Raw genomic sequence first — 18,789 nt, 5'->3', positions numbered from 1 at the left:
GGGCAGACGCCGGGGTGAGTGGGGGGCTGGAGTGCCGACTCTCCCAGGACCACCCTCCAGGAGGTAGGGCAGGACAGAGGCCACTGTGCCCTGCAGGGGTCCTTACAGCTGGGAGGGGCAGCTTCTCTAGCTGGGCTGAGAGTCCCAGGAGCAGATGACACGGGGAGGAGCAGCGGGGCTGGGCAAGAGGCCCGGCAGGCTCAGGACCCCTCTGCAGAGCTCCGCGGTGCCCAGAGATGAAGAGTGGGCGTCCCTCCTAGCAGGGCAGCCAAAGCCCCAGGGAGTGCACGGCACCTTCCCCGGCGGTTTCCTGTGGAGCAGCCGGGGTCATCCCGCAGCCCCTGGTTGCTTCTCCCACCCTGGCTGAGGAGAGGCAGGGCAGCAGCGGGGACAGGGCTGATGGAGAGACGCTGCCCCCAGCCCAGGCCAGGCACCAGCCCCCATACCATTTCTCCCCCAGCCCAGCCAGGACCACGACTGACCCGCTCGCCTCTGACCAACACCCAGAGGCCTCAGGGCCGCCTGGCCCATCCTGGTGACAGCTCCCCAAGCCAAGTAGCTTCCACTTGTCCTAGCCAGGCTGGCTCCTGCCCACCAGCTTTCCCAGGCTCGCCGCACACCCCCGATCCAAACAGGCCCGAGGCCAGCCTTCAGCCGGCAGCTTTTGCACTCCTGGGCCGCCCTGCGTCCAGGGCAACAGCAGCAGTCTGGCACGCCCCTGGAGGACCAGGGCTCCGCCTGGCGCTGGAAGGACCTGGTCTGGGCTCCCAGAGACCACATAGCTGTAGCGAGACTGGACACCTCAAGGCTGGGCCCACCGTGCTGGGCCCCAGGCCAGGAGAGCCTGGGCCGCATGTTCTCAAGTCGCAGCAGCCATGCCCTGTCCACACTCGTGTCATCACCTGCCGGGAACTTGGGCCACCAGCTGTCCTCGTGTGGCCCCACCTGGCCGTCCCTGCTCACCGCTCCCCACCACCTCTTGGGTGAAGCACGTGCACCCCTGTGGGGGCTGGGGGCCCAGGGGTGGCCACCAAAGCCAGAGGGGGCCAGAGGAGGTGAGACTGGACGACTCTGGCCTTGTCTGTGAGTCACCCCTGGCGGGGCAGAGAGAAACAGGAGGGGGTCAGAGGCACAGTCCAGGAGGCTCACGGTGTCCAAGGCAGATGAGCGGCAGAGGACGAACAGAGGCCTTGGGATAGAGCCTGTTCGTCCGTGTGTGGTGGAAAACAAGACTCCAAGGCCAAGAGGTGTGTGGTGGCCCGGGGTGTGGAATCCAGACAAACACGGGCAAGGCCCCAGGCCTGTGGCCGGCGGGGCACATGGCGGGTCTACTCACACTTCTCTGGCCCCCTTGTGTCCCTGGGCAGCGCAGGCCTCTCCAGTGGCCACCCCCTCCTGGAAACACCCACCTGTGCTTCGCCATACATGCCTGAGGCCTGCACCCCCAGACTCAGGGCTGGCTGCTACCCAGATGCCCCTGGCCGAGCTGTCCACGGGGAGCATGTGGCCCAGGGGCCCCACTCAGCCACCCCGTAAGACCTGAGCTGACACAGACCTGCAGACTGCTCTTGGTTCCTTCCTGCGGGCCATTAATCTGGCCCTTTAACCCTGACCTAACCCCCGTCTTCCCAGGACTGAGTCCAGCGCTGCCCAAGATGGCAGGAACACGTCTCGGAGCTCACAGCCCACGCTTCAGCGCTGGGCCTTCACACTGCCAGCTGGTGTGCAGGCGCGGGCCTCCCCACTGTGGGGCGCCGGCTCCATCTGTCGTGTGCCCAGGCAGCATCTCTGCTGGGACCGTGCCAGCTCCCTCTCCTGTCCCCTGTGGCCAGGAAAGGCACTTGCCTTCTCCCTTAGGTGCACAGACCCCAGCTGCCGCCCCATGTTCCCACTGGAGCCTCTGGCGCGCAGGAGCAGGCCGGACCGTGCTTGCAGAGGGCTGCGGGCACCAGCGACTCCAGCTGCTTTGCTTGTCTGACCCACGAGCGAGGACACGGCGGGAACAGGGGCCTGCCAGGGAAACGGAGGGTCGCGTGCAAGGACGACCCCATCCCCATGGTCTGGGGCGGTGTCCTCCTCACCAGACGGCTGTGCCCGCAGCCACGCTCAGCTCCGCGGGGACAAGCATGTGCGTGCACGCACGCCCACCAGGGCCTGACCCGCAGGCCCGCCCGTGGCCCCAGGCCACAGGCGGCAGAGCCAGGGCCCCAATCGTGGGTGCCAGGGCTGCTGTGGGCAGGCTCGGCCATGGCCATGGCTGGCTTGGCTGACCTGGTGAGGCCAGGATGGGGTGGGGGCCAGAGCGGCTTCAAGAAGGAGGGGCAGGCATCCGGGCTGGGTGCTGATGGCCGAGGACCCCCACATGGGGGGGGACAGGCAGGGGGCCCATGTGGGGGAGCACCAGGGCCCTAGGGGGTGGGCAGTATGGAGCCAGGGGCCGGAAGGCTCGGAGGTCTCGGGGACCTGGCCGGGCACACCAGGACCTCCGTGGAACAGGAGGGTGCTAGGGCTCAGCTCCTCTGTGCCCACCTGTCAGGGGCTTAGGAACCAGAGCGGCCGTCTCTGGGGGACTGCTGAGCGGCCCCGTTTCATCTCAGCAGGGACCACATCCTAGAAAAGCTGCATCCGACGTGCACATGGAGAAAACTAGGCCAACCCCACCACCACCCGACCCCGGCTCCTAACGCAGGGCCTGCGTGGGCTTGGGGGCGTCTGCGCCATGGCCTGTGCCTGATGTCTCTCCTGGACAACTGACATGGTTCTCTGCAGGGAGAGGCGAGCTGAGGTGGGCAGGGATCTGGCACGGACCACAGACACAGCCAGCATCTCCTGCAGAATGGCCAGAGGTTAACAGGCCCGGCCCAGCCCGCGGAGCACCCCCCCCCACCCCCCGCCACAGGCGTGTGGCGTCATCCCCACCCATGGGGTCCTGGAGCCCAGGGCGCCCCAGCCCACCAGAGGAGGGCCAGCTGGGCCTCTCGCTGGAAATGAAGCCCAGGCCAGCACTGCCGGGGCCAGGGCTGGGGCGGGAGGGCGGGATGCAGCCGGAGCCTGTGCCTGCCTGGTGATGGGCTGGGCCTGGTGGGGAGGCTCCACCTGCTCTGGCATACCCCTAGTTTCCAACTTCCTACACGTGATCAGGGATCGACGTTTCAAAATTTGTTTTTAATCAACCATGTTCCTGCAGCATCCTTCCCAACTGGCCCTGAGCCCCCTCACCCCCTCCCAGGGGGCCGGTGAGCTCTGCTCCGCGAGGTCCCTACCCCAGCTGTGGCCGCCCCCGCCCGTGGGGCCTTCCTGCACCTGCTCCTGACCCGGTGGCCCCAAGGCACACGCGGTCCTCCATAGCCCCCTGCGGTGGACTATGAAACTCGGCAGACAAGAAACAGTCTAAGCACTGCTGACCAGCTTGTCCAAAGCCACCAGCTAGGCGGGGCCAGGTGTGGGGCAGGCCTGGGGCTGGCCAGGGACGAGGGCGCACACGAGTGTGTGTGCGCGCGTGTCCCTGGCCAGGCCTATGAGGGAGCCCGTGCTCCACCCCCAGGGGTGTGTGCCCCTCCCCCAGCCTGTCACCATGGAAACCAGGCGGGGGTGGGGGAGGGGGCCTAGAGCCTGCTGCTCTGGTTTGGATTTCAAACTCTATACTGCTCTCTCAGAAGCCACTTGGTCAAACTTTCCAAGTAGGAAAAGTGGAAGGAAAGGCAGCCTGGCCCCTGAGCAGGGAAGCCCTGGCTGGCAGGCAGAGGGGTGGCGGGGTGGGGACCCCGGATCTCCCCTGGGCTCAGGCCCCCTCCTCCCGGGAGCGTGTGGCCCGAGCAGGTGGGTCCAGCCCTTCCTGACCCCGGGAGCTGCTGCCTGTTCGTGTTTGCCAACAGGGTGTGTGAGAAGGCACTTTTGGAAAAAGGGCTGGAAAACCACTGACCTCACCCAGCTGGCTGGCCTTTGGAGATGGGGAAACTGAACTCAGCGGGCTTGGACCAGGAAGCCAACAGCGGGGTGAGCCCACGGGCGGGCATGTGCCAGGCCCCCGCGGGCGCACAAGGGACCGAGGTCGGGCCTGCGTAGACCGAGCTCACACAGGGCGGCCACACGGCAAGCGAGGGGGCCACAGGCCCAGCCCTGGTGGCCGCCGCGCCGGACACTCCTGAGCTGCGGGGATGACGGCGTGGTTGGCTCCACGCCCTGCGGGATCCACCCGCCCTGTGCCCGGGCTCGCGGGCTGCCACCTGCCCACAGGCGGGACACCGCAGGGAGGGCCTGGACCTGAAGTGAGCCGGGTGCCCTATGGGCCCAGAGGACACAGCAGACGGGCGCAGCCCTGCCTCCCTCCCCCAGGACAGGTCCCTGCGGCACCGACACCCCAGCCAGGGCTCCGGGAGCCCCACCGGGTCCTGCTCCCGCGGCCCCAGCAGACACACCCCACCCCACCCTGGTCCCCTCCATCGTAGATCTGAGCAGCTCCAAACCCTGGGCCTCCTCCGGAAGCTGCCCCCCTGCGGTCCTCCAGACGGCGCCTGGCCTGGGGCAGCATCCCAGGGGACGGAGCTGAGCCTGCTACGTGCCTGCCTCAGAAAGCCTCAGCAGGGACACCAGTCTTGGGAGCCGGCTTCTGAGAAAGTACTCGCAGTGGGAAAGGCGTCCCTGCTGGAGACTGCTCTCAGGAATGCGACACAGCAAGCTCCTGGCTGCTGGCCTGAGCTGGCCAGAAACTCTGGCGTGGAGGCCGCCTGCGGGACGTGGGCCCCGGGCTGAGTTCCGCACCCACCTGGGGGGCCGTCAGTGGGCTCAAGGATGCCAGGGGCTAGAGCCCCCCCACTGCCTGTTTCTGCCCGAGCATCCTGGCAGGGGCACCACGGTGAGCCCACACTGGCCCCCAGGGGCCAGGTGCACATGCAGGTGGGGGCAGCCCCTCCGGAGTGGGGTCTCCAGCCCCGCCGTGCAGAGGTCTGTGACCGCCATGGTCCTGTCCGGGCGGGGCCTGGGCACCCTGTGCACCTGAAGGCCTTAGGTGCCTGCTCCAGACTGAACCGGGCCCTGCGTGTGAAGGCCACGAAGTCCACCAAACTGCAGAGTCAGGGGCACGGGAAGGAAGGAGACCTCAGGGCGCAGCTAAGACATCACAAGTTTGCTAACCTTTTAAAGGCTCTTAGAAACAGTCTTTTTTCCCTGGAGAACTTGAAGTGACTCTTTTGTTTACTCTGCTTCTGCAACCAGCCCATCGATCATTTCAACAATGCTAAAAATAACACCACGACGAATGGACCCGTACTACGCTGGGGCTGGGGTGTCCTCGGTTTGAACGCCCCCTTCTCTCCTGTCCCCTAGGCCCCCCTCAGCTGACCGGGGGTCCTTCACCCAACGTCAGGACGGTGCTGCTGCGCTCGCGGCCCCCCGCCTCCCTCCCAGCGGCTCAGGGAGCTGTGCAAGCCATGGAAAGGGACACACCTGCCCCTTGTGGCCATGTGCCCTCGGGCTCACGCCCAGGGAAGCCGTGGTCTGCTGCCCAGGCCATGGGTGGCCCTCATCGCCGGCGGGCCGACCCCAGTGTGGGGCCAGCACCCGCCTCACCCTCCCACCAGCCACGGCTTCGGCACGAGACAGCGCGAGGCCTCGTCCCTCCCCCTGCCCAGACTGGGAGTGGGGTCCCGGCCCGGGTGCCTCCCCTGCTGGCACCTCCGTGAGATGAGACTGCCTGTCCTGCCGCACTTGGGTCTGGGGCCCCGGGACCTCTCAGCACAACTGGCCCTGGCCTGGCACAAGTTGGCTCCATACCCAGCAACATGCGCCTCGAGGTGTGGGCAGAGGGACTGGTCACAGCCGGCTGAGCCGAGGGACACGGCCGTGGCGGGACCAGCCTCGGACAAGCCGTGGGCTGCTGCCAGCAGCGGCATCCTCTCCGGGCCGGCCTGGCCCTGGCCCCAGCGGGTGCCCGGGGCGGGGGGAACATGCAGCGTGTGCAGAGCAGCACCTCTTCCCTGGGCTGAGCCTGCGAAGGCCCTGCACTTGGGGCTGCTGTCGGGGGTGATGCGGTGACTCAGCGGCAGGGGTGGATGCGAGCCCGCGAGGCGGGACTGCCCACGGGCCCCCAGGTGTGGCGCAGGAAGGGTGGGGGGAGGGTGGCCGAGCCTGCCGGGGCTCTTGAGGGCAGAAGGGGGTCACGTGTGCCCGCCAGACACCACCGGGGCGCTCCGGGCCCTGGAGGCCGCGTCCAGCCAGCACAGCGGCGCCCTGCCCGAGGTACGGGTGCCAGCCGAAGCCCGGCCTGCATGCTGGGCGCTGTCTCTGAACTCGGGCCCCTAGCCAGGAGCCGGGCCTGGCCCTCCCGAGCAGCAGCCTCTGCGGCCAGGTGGGGCTGGCAGACCCCTAGTCACCAGCCACTGGAGGCGGTCAGGGTGGGACAGACGCCTGCCCAGAAGCACGGGCGCCAGGGACGGCGTGACTCCTCTTCCTGCTCCGCCCGCCCAGCAGGTGCTCCCGGCGGGCTCCCAAGCAGGGGGGCCTTCCACTAGGGCCCTCGGAGCACTTGGCTCCAGGGCACAGACCGGTCTCTACACAGAGACGCCCCCTGACGACCGTGTCTCCTGTTGGTTTAAGCAGCGTGGAGTCGGGACGTTCAGGACCAGCAGGCGTGGGGGCTGCCGCATGTGCCAGGGCCCTGGGGCAAAGGGGCAGGCCTGGGCATGGGAAGGGGCCCATCACCATGGGCTCCCCACGGGCAGGCCGAGATGCAAGTCAGCTCTGGTTCTGAGAGTCCGGGCAGCAGGGCAGACGGGTCGGGCATGTGTGGGAGCCCTGGGCGCCAGGAGAGGCAGCCCCGGGAAGGTGCACTCCCGCATCAGTAGAGCCACAGCCTCCGACCGCTGGGAAAGGGCAGGCACGGGCGCCGGACCCCACAGGCAGGCCCAGGGGTGCCTGCGGACGGTGACATCTGAGTCTCAGGCTGCCCACCTCCCCCCGAGCCGGGGCAAGGCCCCCGCCCTGTAGCCAGGCCCCTCTGATACCAAGAACCCCGCTGCACCCGTCAAGCCCCGAGCAGGCCACCTTCCCATCCTCAGGGCCCAGAGCGTGTCGAGGGCTCCCGCCCACCCGTCCTGACCACCTGCTGGGGCGACAATGTGCAGGGCGTGGGCGGAGAGAGGGGTGCCGCGACGGGGATCCAGCCCGCTGGGCCAAGGGGCCGGCCCCAGGTGCCGCGGGTCCCTGCAGCCTGAGCTGGGGTGGCCTGAGGGCAGGGGCGGCCCCCGCCTCCGGTCTGCGGCCTCCCGCTCCGGCCCCTGCCGGCTGCCGGCACAGCCCAGAACGCAGGACGCAGGAAGAGTGCCTGTTGGGCCGCTCCCGCCACTTCTTTCACTCAGCCTGGAAACGGGGTTGGAACAGGAAAGGAACCTGCTTGCTAAAATCAGTGAGCATTTTGGGGAAGAAGAGAGCGCCGTCTCTAGCTTCGTTACCATGGGAATGTTTCTGAATCGACTACCAGGGGAGAGAGACCCGCCCGGGACAGAGCAGCCCCACTGCAGCCACCGCAGGCCTGCCGCCAGACGTGCACACGCCTGCCCGAGGAGCCCTGGGAGCTTCTGGGCCTCAGAGGCGCGCCCCCGGCCTCTGCAGCCCCTCGAGGCTGGCACTGGCTCGTGAGGGCACCGCCCGCAGCCCCCGCCGGCCTGTGTGCCCACCCTGAGGAGCCACCAAAGCCACGCGGCCACGCCGTCTGCCCGTCCCTCCCCGGGGGCCCAGGCCAGACCGTGCCGGCGGGCAGGGCCGCGGGGCCTCAGCCAGCAGTGTGCAGCGCTCCTGGGCCTGCTCTGGCAAAGGCCCGGCTGGTCTGCCTGTCGGGGGGGTGCTGGGGCCACAGCCGCCCCAGACATGAGCCTGGGCCGGGATCCAGCCCGCCCGGGCTCAGTCCACAGATGGGGACTTTCCAGGGCAGTGAAGGGGTGGGTGGGAGCCGGGGCCCCGGTCAAGTTGGGGGCGGGGGGTGGGGGCTGGACATGCGCCAAGTCCAGGCCTCTCCCTCAGACGCTGCACATGGTCTCTGCCATGGGGCCCCCAGTCCCCTCCCGCCCGCGTCCTGGCTGGGCAGCACCTCCTGCCTGTGGGACTCGAGGGTCCCATGCTCTCCCTGCGCCCCCAGCCCCGAGGCCTGCCCGCGGGGCCCACGGCTGCAGGCCACACCAGGAGCACACGGTGTCAGGTCCCCAGCCCTGCAGCAAGCTCACACACACATGGCTGCGGGTGGCCTGCAGCCCTTGGGGAACGTCCCCAAGACTCAGGGTCTAGACACCACCACCAGAAAACACCCCCGACTCAGACACGTAGGCGTGTCTTCTGAAGCTGGACGACAGACCCGTCTGACTCCGCACACGCACACTTAAAAGGAGCAGCAGTCACTGCTCCCCTCGACGCTGATGAGGAAGGCAGGGCGCCCGGGGCCAGGGGAACGGCTGGGCTCAGCCGTGCGACTCAGCTGTAGGCAGCCGCGGCGTGGCCCTGCGCAGCTCAACGGCTGTCAGACACTGCCCGTGAGAAGCAGGAGGTGGGTCTCCCAGCCCTGGCCCTGAGGATGAGGAGACCACAACGGCGTTGCTAGCACCTCCTCAGGGCCAGCCCCCAGGCCTCCGCCCCACCCCAGGCCAGGGCGGTAACCCCACTGGGAGGGAGAAGAGGGGTCGTCCTGAGCCCCAGCCCCGTCAGCAGGCTCCGTAGTGGGCAGGCCGCGGAAGGACGCCCACGTGACGAGGGGTGGTGGCTGCAGCCTGGGTGTCCGGGTGGGAGGGACGCCCTCTCACACTGCAAGCCCCCGGTACCACCCCGAGTGACTGTGGGTTCTGCCCACCACCTGCCTACGAAACACTCTCAGGGAGAGGCTAGCGGGAACAGGCTCCCAGCTCCAGAGCCCCGCTCGACCCCAGGTCACACGTGAGTAGAAGCGCTGTGGACCCAGACACCGCCAACCTGGCTGCCTCTCAGCTCGCGAGCCAGCATCTGCTGCACCCTTCCAGACCCAAGACCTGCCCCCCCGGCTCCGGCCCAGGCCAACCCTGCCGTCCAGTTTCCCACAGCGTGACAGGGCACCAAGGAAAACAGGAGAGAGCAAAGCTCAGAGGATCTGTGACATGCCAAAGCCACCCCCCTGAGGACAGGGGGGCAGGACGGCGGACCCGGAGGTGAGGGGGGGCAGAGGGCAGAGCAGCGGTGTCTGCCAGCAGAGAGAGGGAGGGAGGCCCGGCCGGGGGGCAGCCGTGAGTACCCGGAGCCCCAGGGGCGGGAGCCCACCCTGTGTGGAGCCCCAGAGGGCACTGAGACCCAGCACTGGCCACACTCGCTTTCTCTGCAGCAGTGCTGCCCCAGTAAGAACCCCAGGTGCCCAGGCCCCTGTGGGGGAAGCGGAGCGCGGGCCTGGGGCCCCTTGCACAGAGCCCCCTGTGCAGCCCCGGAGCCCCGCCAAGCTCTGCATGCCTCTCCCACAGGTGCTGGGAGGGGCAGCCACCTGCCAGGAGTCTCCCGGCAGGCAGGGCCCGCTCCCCAGCCTGGCACGCGCTCGCCTCCACCACCCTGTAAGGCCTCCAAGGATGCCCTCCCAGTCCTGGGAACGCCTACCCCAGGGTCAATTCCCACGCCCACAGCCCGTGACGGGCGCCGGCAGCCCGCAGCCGCGGAAATCAACAAGGCAAAGTACTCACGTTGAAGAAATTGGTCTTGTTCCTCTCGCAGAAGAGCCCCTGTGCCGGCATGTGCTGCAGCTGTTGCCACGGGATACCACTGCCTAGCAACACGTCGCGGGCCCACTGGAGGTTCTGGGGAAGCAAGAAGTAGGTTGGGAGTGAGTGTGTGGGCAGCTCCGGGCACCCACGGGGAGGGGGGGCGGTCCCCTCCTTCCAGGCTGTGCCAGCCAAGCGGCAGCGCCTGCAGACAGCCGTCCTGTGGCGCCCACGGCCCTGGCTTGATCAGCCGGCCGCGGGTGCGTTTCCGAGCTGGTTTCTTGCCCGCACAGTTGACCTAGGAAAGCGCGGCCTCGGACTGCCCAGGGAGGGCACAGATGGGGATGCCTTGCCCTGATCAGCTGCGCAAAATGCTGCAGGGACCCAGCACTCCACTGTCTGCCGGGGTCCCCCAGCAGCCCAAAGGGTCCAGGCTGACTTGCCAGGCTGTGGGTGACAGCCTGGAGCCCGGGGAAGCCGGGGGCTACAGGACGCCAGGGGAAGCGTGTTTGCAGGGAGGAGGCTCTGTCTGGGGCTCAGTCCGCTGTTCTCTAGCCACGGTACCTCTTGGTGGAACCAGGGAGGGCGAGGCCTGAACACCAGGCCCTTGAGGGGAGCGCAGACTGGGCTAGTCTGTCAGCCTCCTGCAGACAGCTCCTGGGAGCCGAGGCTGCAGCATGAGGCCGTGCTGTTGGAAACACTCCCGCTGCCCCAAACAGGCCTGCGGTGCCCGGGTCTGCCGGCAGCGGTGCGTGTGCGCGCCGGTCAGGTGGGGGTGCCCCGCCGCCCGGGGAGCAGGCCAGCCTCTCCAGGGCCCTGCTGCCCACGAGAGGAGGACAGTGGCCACTGGGATGGCCACAGGGCCAGGAGGCCACGGGGAAAGCTGCGTCTGCACACCCCCTCCTCCTCCCAGGGGCTGGCCTGCGAGACATGAGCCTCTGCCCCGCCCTGCCCTCCCCCTGCCAGGCTCCCAGGGAGGCACCCCTGAGAGGCCAGCGTCTCCCCCGAGTTCCCTCCTGGGGCTCACAAGGCCAGCGGCGTGTGCCTGTCCTCACACACCCAGAGCAGAGGCCGCGGGCCCCGCCCCGCTCCAGTCACAGGGGTGGCGCCCAGCTGAGCCTGAGGGGGCAGGCTGGCCTGCGCTCAGGAGGCCGAGGCCCCTCCCTCACCTCACGTGGCTCAGGCCCCTCTGCCAGCCTCACCCTCTGTCACTGGGCATCACCTCCTGGCGACACGCCGGTGAAGGGGAGCTGCTGTCAGGGAGCCACCGTGGCCCAGAGGGGAGGACCCCCGAAGTGGGCAAGGCTCAGGAAGGCGGGGGGGGGGCGGGGAAAGCCCCGTGGTGGAGCATGGGTGGGGCCGGGCGGGCCAGGCAGGGCCCTCTTCTCTGTCCTCGCCCGGAGGCCCAGGGGAGCCGCTGCTTCCGGGTGGGGTGCAGGCTTCTTTCTCTCAGGACATCCAGTGACCCGGGAGGGCCAGAGAGGGCAGAGGATGGCAAGAGCAGCCTGGCGCAGACTCTGAAACACCCGGGGAGAAGCAGGGACCCCGCCTGGGGAAGCACGCTGCTCGTGGCCTCTGGCTCCACAGCTCCATGGGGTTCTTGGGCACCTCCAGGCGGGCAGCACCCAGGCGCCCGCGGGGTGACGGCATCCCAGTGTGGTTTGGGCCTGCATCCCCTCATGGATAGTCTGGCTTACTTATTTTTGGTCACCTGTGCTTTTAGCGTCATATCTATGGAATCACTGCCTAATTCGAGGTCATGAAGATTTACATGTATGTTTTCTTCTAGGAGTCTTATGGTTTCAGCTCTGAAATCGAGGTCTTCAATCCATTTCAAGTGAATTTCTGTACACACTGTGATGGCATCACCTACTCAATGGACATGAGTTTGAGCAAGCTCCGGCAGTTGGTGATGGACAGGGAGGCCAGGCATGCTGCAGTCCATAGGGTCGTGAAGAGCTGGACATTACTGAGCGACTGAACAACGCAGAGGCCAGCCTTCAGCTGCACTCTGGCTGCCCAGTTACCCCAGCGCTCTCTGTTGAGAGGATACTGTCCTTTTCTGCCACGAAAGGACTGTGGCAGCCTCGCTGAAAATCAAGTGACCACAGACGCACCCGTTCACTTGTGGACTCCCAGCTCGCCTGAGATGACCTTGGATTGACCCTGGTTTTCCTTGTAGCTGTGACACAGCACATAACGTGAACCCCACCAGAGGCGCCACTTTCAAGTGAACAGCTCACGATGCTGTGCCTTCACGCCGCGGTGCAGGCGTGTCTCAAGCCCCTCTGGGACTCTTTGCCAGGCCAACCTGAATCCCGTCCCCATTCAACAGCAGCTCCTGGCATCGTCTACTCTCTGACTATGAATGTGACTGCTCTGGGACCGCATGTGCATGGAGGTCTACTGGATTTGTTCTTTCTGTCTGACTAATTTCACTGAGGACATCCATGTTGGAGCAGGCATCAGAATGTCCTTTCTTTCTAAGGCTGAGTAACATTTCACCCTGCTTTGATTACTGGAGATTTGCAGTGAGCTTTGACATTGGGATGTGTGAGTTTTCCAGGTCTGTCCTTTTCCAAGACTGTCTAGCTCCAGGACCACATGGTAACCCGCTCAGCCCTCATCCCTCGCGACAGGTGGGGACCCCGGTTCCCCGGGCGAGCCAGAAGCAGCAGGCCGGTGGACCCACACAGGGTCACTCTTCAGCGAAGACCAGGACCCCATGCTGAAAGGTCTCTTGAGTGGCCCATGTGGACGTTGGGAGCCACAATTTTACGAGTAATGCCACGGCCTAGGACTCAAACTCCTGCCACGACCATGCCCTTGGAGAATCACAGAGCAGCAAGCACTGGACTGAGGTGTGGTGACCTTCCTGGGGTGCGGGAGTATCTGGGAGCCTGTGTCCTCAGGTGTGCCCCCCAACGTGGGCCAGCAGGGGCCACACCTTGGGGGACCCAAGGCGGGGGTCCAGTGTATAGCAAAGCTGACCCTGGGCTGGAGAGCAGCCTCAGAGGATGTTAGAAGTCCCCAGGGACGGATGACTACAGAAGGGCTGGGAGGGCCGCAACCCTGGGCGGTGCCGACACGGCGCAGACGGGCTGTGGTCCTCGGGTGGGGCACTTGGGCAGGACCCGAGGGGTCACAGGCTAGCCCCGCTGGGGCCACACTGCTCCGGGAAACCACACAGCCTCGAGCGGGGAGCACGGAGGTGCCACCACCACACCCACTGGCGGGCTTGACGGGGAAACGGACTGCTGCTGAGCCCACACAGCAGGAGTGTCTATTATCCAACAGCTGCATGTGAGGTGGTCACCGCTGGTCAGAGATGGTCCACCAAGAGCTCTGGCTGGGCCCCAGGATGGCAGGCTGCCCGACTGGGCCGGGCGCTCAGCCCGCAAGGCAGCGAGATGGTTTGAAAGCCACCCAGCAAGGCTTCTGTGCAGAGCAAACAGCAGCCTGCGGGGCCCCCAGGTGCTGCAGAAAGGGAATGCCATCTTGGGGAAGCAGGCAGCGGGGCAGGACACACAGGGACTGAGGAACCGCAGACATGCGGTGTGGCCCCGCAGAACAGACAGCTGGGCAGCCTCGTCTCTGCCACTGGGCCCATGCCCATCAGCCTAGCACAGGGGACCCACATGACCTGGGCTAGTTTGCAGAGGAGCACGCAGCCAGCAGTGAGCAGGGACAGGCCCACAGTGAGTGTGGGCGGAGGCGCGGTGGAGACAGCCTGGGCCCCGGGAGCCGGGCTGCCCGACATCGAGCAGAGAAGACATGAGCCCCGACGGTCACTGTTGTATATGCAGATACATATCAGAGCAGCCTTTGTTTCACACCAGCAGAACTGTGGACAGCACCCCCGAGTTCTCTAGCTGACTAAGTGTGGTTTTCCACTTTTCGAAAGCCCGCCCAGCAAGGCCACAGGTTGAGGAGCCTGCACGGCCCAGCCCCAGGCCAAGGTTAAAGCTATGTGGGGGAATGGGCAGCACCCGAGAATCCCCAGGGCCTGCGTCGCAGCCCTGCTCTCCCTCCAGCAGCCGGTGACTGCCCCTCGCTTCTCGGGGCATCTCACCCCCCAGGTCCCGTCTCAACTCTGCTTCTGGAGGAGGGGAGGGGAGGGGGGACGAGGGGGAGGGGGGGAGGAGCGGGGGGGGGGGGAGGGCACCCGCAAGCCCCCCAGACTGCTCCTGAGGGGCCTTATTCACACCCAGGTCTGCTGGGTGCAGAGACTCAGCACAGCCAGGAGCAGCCAGGCAGGCGGGGGCATGCAGCGGGGGCTGGGAAAGCCAGACGCCCCGCAGCCCCTGCCTGGCTGCGGTGCCCGTGTGCCGTGCCCCAGGGAGCCAGCCTGCCGCACGCACAGCCGCTCTGCACCACGCCGTGCCCCCACAGCAGCCGTCAGGGGGCTTCCCACCACAGCCAGCGCCGGGCTGTCACAGGCTATCTGCCCTCCCTGCCTCTTCAGGCCCCCAGCATGGGCCTCTGTGGGGAGCGGCTCCTGAGCCCGGGCCTTCCTGAGCGGGGGAGTCAGACAAGAGTGGAGGCCATAGCCAGACCCCGGGGCCACCCCGCCGGCCACTCACCCGCCTGGGCAATGCCCTCCCCTCCCTGCAGCTGCCACAACCTCTCCACCCACGGGCTCCGAGAACGGTGCCTTCCTCCAGCCCCAGCAGCACCCCAATCTGCCTGCGCCCCACCACTTTCCCTGTGGGATTCATCACCACGGGACCCGCCTCATCCGCTCTCTGGGGTGCTGCAGATCTGCTCCATGAGAACGCAGCTCTGGGGGCTGTCTCCCCAGATCCTCCTGGCGAGTGGGGAGCCCAGAAAAGGACACAGACAGACCCCGCTGACCCCACTGACGCTAGGTGTCCGCACAAAAGGCCTGGTGGGAAGCGTGGGAGCCCCTACGCCCGGGGCCCCGCTGCTGAGTCTACACCGTCCACCCGCAGAGCTGGAGGAGGCCGCCAGGGCTGCAGACAGCCAGGAGGCCCATGCGAGCCGTGCCCCCTCCCAGCCGCCCTCGCCCACGCGAGTCCAGGGCCGCAGTGGGCGCTCACCCGGTGGGTCCTGCTGTGGGTATAGAGGAAGGCTAGCCGGTACAGGCTCTTGTAGTGCTGCGGGAAGCGTCCGAGGCAGAGGCGCAGCGAGGCCACGCACTGCTCCGTGAGGAACTGCCGCTGCTCCTCCGCCCCGGCAGGCAGCCCCTGGGGGAAGGCCAGCAGCTCCCCAGGCGCGTCCGCCCGCTTCCTCCCATCGGCCGGGGCTGGCCCAGGCGTCTGGGGCTTGGCAGGGCCGCTGGCGGGGCCCTGGGGGTCGGCGGCAGGCTTCTGGCTGCCCTGCTCGGTGGCCCGGGAGCCGTCCGTGCTCTCCGACGACTCTTCAGCTCTCCCTGTTGGAACAAGGAGAGCGCGTCACCTCAGCTTCGGTGCCCTCCCCGTGGCCATCGTGACCGGCGGCAGGAACGCCTCAGCGACGATGGCACAGCGGGGCAGGGACAACCCTGCAGCAGGGGGTCCCTGCCCCCAGAGCCCTGCTGAGGCCTCCGTGGCTTCCCGTTTCCTCCCTGACAACACAGGACGTCCCAGCTGGTGTGCAGCAGAGGGCAGGGCTGTGAGCGGGGCACGGGGCGCCCCTGCGTGGGGGGCACAGGCTGTCCACCTCCAGGCGGTGCAGGGGCGCGAGGAAGCGGTCCGCAGAGGGCAGGCGCGGCAACACCACCCAGGGCAGCACCTGCTCCAGGCTCGGCGCCCCCACCCCAGCCTCCCTCTCCGTCTTAGGGAAACACCAGAGGGACTCGGTGGCCAACCCACTACACCCACTGCCCCCGATCAATGCCCCATCCCCGACCCTTCGGGGGACACCTTTTCCGACCCAAAGGAGTGTGGTGGCAGGGACAGGCAGCAGGCAGCAGATGGCTGGGGGCCTCCCTGGCAGGCACGGCTCTGGCCATACCCACACATGAGCCCCTGAGCCCAGACTCTCCCATCTAGGGCCTGTGTGGCGACTCTGGAGCCAGGGCTGGACCCCAGAGACAGGTGACCACCCTCCTGCCAGAGAGGCAGCCTGGGGGAGTGGTTAAGGGTGCAGAGTGAGCCCTGTGGACTTCAGGTACTTGTCTAGTAAATGAGAACAGCCAGTGCTTTTCTCAGGGACGGTAGGAGGCTTGGCTGCTGCTGCTGCTGTCTGCTAAGCAGCTGTGAGCCCCAGCCGGGCCAGCGTCAAACACTTTCAAACTCCACAGCTGGCCAACCAGCCCTGGCCTCAGAGCACAGCCAGGACTGCCCACCTGCCTGCAGCCTCCCAGCAAGACGAGAACTGGGGCTGGCCACTGGCTTCCACAGTGGGGCCTGGGGACCCCAGGGATGGGGAGCTGGGCAGACCCCAGGGGCAGATGAGGGCCCTGCCGAGAAAAGGGGGGGGCGGCATTAAGACCAAAAAGCAAGCACATGTGACGTACAGGACAGCATGTGGGTCTGCACGGGCTTGGGGAGTCTGAGAAGCAAACACGTGTGACACACGGGACAGCATGTGGGTCTGCACGGGCCCGGGGGTCTGACCAGCTCAGCGTCACCTTCCTGAAACGCTTCGTTGAACCCCACAACCTGCAAGCAGGCCTGCAGTCACTCCCACCCTTTGGGAGAAGCACCGGGGCCTGGCCTGTGAGTGCCTCGGCTGACCACGGTCCCGGGCACCGGTGGAGGCGCCGTGGCAGAGGCCAGGCCACTCCCAGGACACCCGGCCGTCCAGCCGCACCAAGTCAGGGCTCCGTACCTCTTTCCTCTGTGGCCACCGGAAGGTCTTTACCAGGCAGTCCTGCTTGGGAGCCGGGAGCGGGCAGCCTCTTCTCTGCGCAGGGCCTCCGGGAGCCCTCCTGGGAGCCGGCGGGCTCGCCGAAGAAGTCCTGGGTGGAGCTGGAATCCGAGAGCGCCACGGCCGAGCTGTCCTGGCTGCGCTCTGGGGGGAGGAGAGCGGCGGGTGAGCCGTGAGCGGGGCCCAGAGGGGCCTCCCGGGAGCCTCCCGCAGCTGCTGCTCCCTGCCCAGCCCGCCCCCCTGGGCGCATCGAGCCCCTCACCAGAGGCACCAGCCCCCAGGGCTTCCCCAGGGAGCTGCGCTCCGGTGAGGGTCTGACAGCTGGCTCTGGGGGACAAGCTTGCGCTTGTAACATCCCTGGTTCTTGCAGCGTAAATGCTCCCGCCGCAGCTGACTGCGAATTACCAGTGTGATGGGTCAGAACGTGGGGTGGGGAGGAGACGCCCGGTAGTGGCCGTACGCCACCGCAGGGCGGACACCGTAACAGGCACACATGACCGCGAGGGTCAGGACTCGGCCAGCGCTATTAGCCAACGTGTGGCGGGTCTCCAGTGACCCGCCAGACACCTGGGCTCACACACCAGGTGGGGGCACCCGGGGTGCCTCTCCACCTCTCCGCTGCTTGAGGAGGGGAAGGGGGAGGGGGGACGGGGGACCCCTCCCGGGGTGCGGGCCACAGCTAGGGGAAGGCGTGAAGCCCTGGCGGGACCTTCTCCGCAGGGGAGCAAAGCCTAAGGCACCAGGTCACACAGGGCAGGTGAAGCCCTGCAGGAAATGCCTCCCCTGGGGCGAGGCCCTGGGCCCCAGTGCTCCCACCCCTAGACGCAGGGACCCAGCCCGCCGCACGGCGGCACCCAGACCACAGAGGACTGGCTGGGCCCAGCCCAGCCCGGCAGGTGCAGACTCCCTAACGAGAACTCTGCTGCAGGGGAGGGGCGAGAACGCGGAGGAACCCCCCGAGGGGCGCACAGAGGCGCGGAGTGAGTGGGAGGCAGGCAGACCAGCCGGCCCTGAGCACAAGGCAGTGCTGGGGAGTGGGCGTCCGGGGCAGGGTGCACCGAGGAAACCCCGGCAACGGCAGGGCCCGGCCCCGCCCTGCCTCCACCTCGTCCGCCTCCCGCCCCTGCTGCCGGGGAGCACAAAGCAAAGCCCATTCTGGGCGTGAAGACGCGCCCTTCAGCATCTTCTGTCCTACACGTGCTATCCCGAGTCCATGAGAAATCCAAGACACACACACAGACACAAAAGCAAGAAGAGCGCTGTCAAGAAACAAAATGATCAACACAACGAGGTCAGGGAGACCCGCCCCTCCGTCCCACGGTTACTCTCTAAACCATCACTGTGTCTACAGAAGAACCGCAGCCACGCAGTGCGGGCTGACCAAGGCAGGAGCCTGACAGAGGGGAAGAGCACGCTGCCCGTGAAGCGGGACCGTGTCACCCGAGGACAGACTTCAGTCCCTGAAGACGTCTTAACCCCAGTGCAGATGCTATGCTACTCTCTAAAAAGCCTTGTGAATAAACCAATCGGAGAGATGAAACACGGTCGTCACAAAAGGCTGCAACACAGCAGGGACAGGGAAACGGCCTGAAGCCCGCACGGCCACCGCCACACAGCACCCTGCAGCTCTGGGGACGTGTGTATCTAAGAGGGTCAGCACGAAGACTGCTGAAAATGACCCTGATTTTCAGCACTACGAAGAAAGCAAGGCTTCACAGCAAGAAGCCAGTCAAGCCACCATGAGGCTTTTGCAAGGGTTGTGCTGGGAGTTTCCGGGCCCCCGTCCTGAGGCAGGGCCAGACCCAGCGGAGAGCTGGGAGACCCACAGGGCTGCACCGGAGGGCCTTCCAGGGGAAGGCACTCAGTGGACCCTGGGAACCACCCACCACCCAGGCAGCCCTCCCCCACCTCCAGGGGACGCCCACAGCCCAGGGCAAGGGGACAGAGCTGGGGGTGCAGGGAGCAGGGCCCGGCCTGGTGACACAAGGCGGCTGTCCCCTGGGGCTCTCTTCAGGCAGGTCGGACTCAGCCCTCACCCCCTGGACTCTGAGGACTCCCAGGCCAGCCTGAAGGGCTCTGGTGACAAGACACACACTCCCTGCTGTGTTTTTTCCGTTTGCTCCGGCAGGACGACTAGAAACGGCCCACGGCCACAGATTCCATCAGCTCAGCTACATGAAGGCTCAAGGAAAGAACCGCCTGCCAGTGTGGTCAGAACTGTGGCCGCTCTGGCTGCTGAATCCCAACAGGATGACCCCCCATTCCGCCAGCTAGAAAA

At 66.9% G+C, this 18,789-nt stretch overlaps 1 protein-coding gene across 5 annotated transcripts in view; it reads right to left on the bottom strand.

Annotated features, from left to right (window-relative positions):
- Positions 1-18,789, bottom strand: part of CABIN1 (calcineurin binding protein 1) — a 71,761-nt gene that overhangs the window by 14,410 nt on the left and 38,562 nt on the right. For all 5 annotated transcript variants that reach the window (XM_070475664.1, XM_070475668.1, XM_070475667.1 and 2 more), the window contains exons 27-29: positions 16,473-16,655; positions 14,759-15,090; positions 9,681-9,794 (exon numbers count right to left, since the gene is read on the bottom strand). In XM_070475664.1, the coding sequence (XP_070331765.1) occupies positions 9,681-9,794; positions 14,759-15,090; positions 16,473-16,655 (629 nt within the window). The remainder of the gene's footprint in view (positions 1-9,680; positions 9,795-14,758; positions 15,091-16,472; positions 16,656-18,789) is intronic.

The sequence above is a fragment of the Odocoileus virginianus genome, chromosome 12 (assembly GCF_023699985.2).
Source record: "Odocoileus virginianus isolate 20LAN1187 ecotype Illinois chromosome 12, Ovbor_1.2, whole genome shotgun sequence".
NCBI classification, from domain to species: domain Eukaryota; kingdom Metazoa; phylum Chordata; class Mammalia; order Artiodactyla; family Cervidae; genus Odocoileus; species Odocoileus virginianus.
This window is presented reverse-complemented; position numbering and strand designations above follow the sequence as displayed.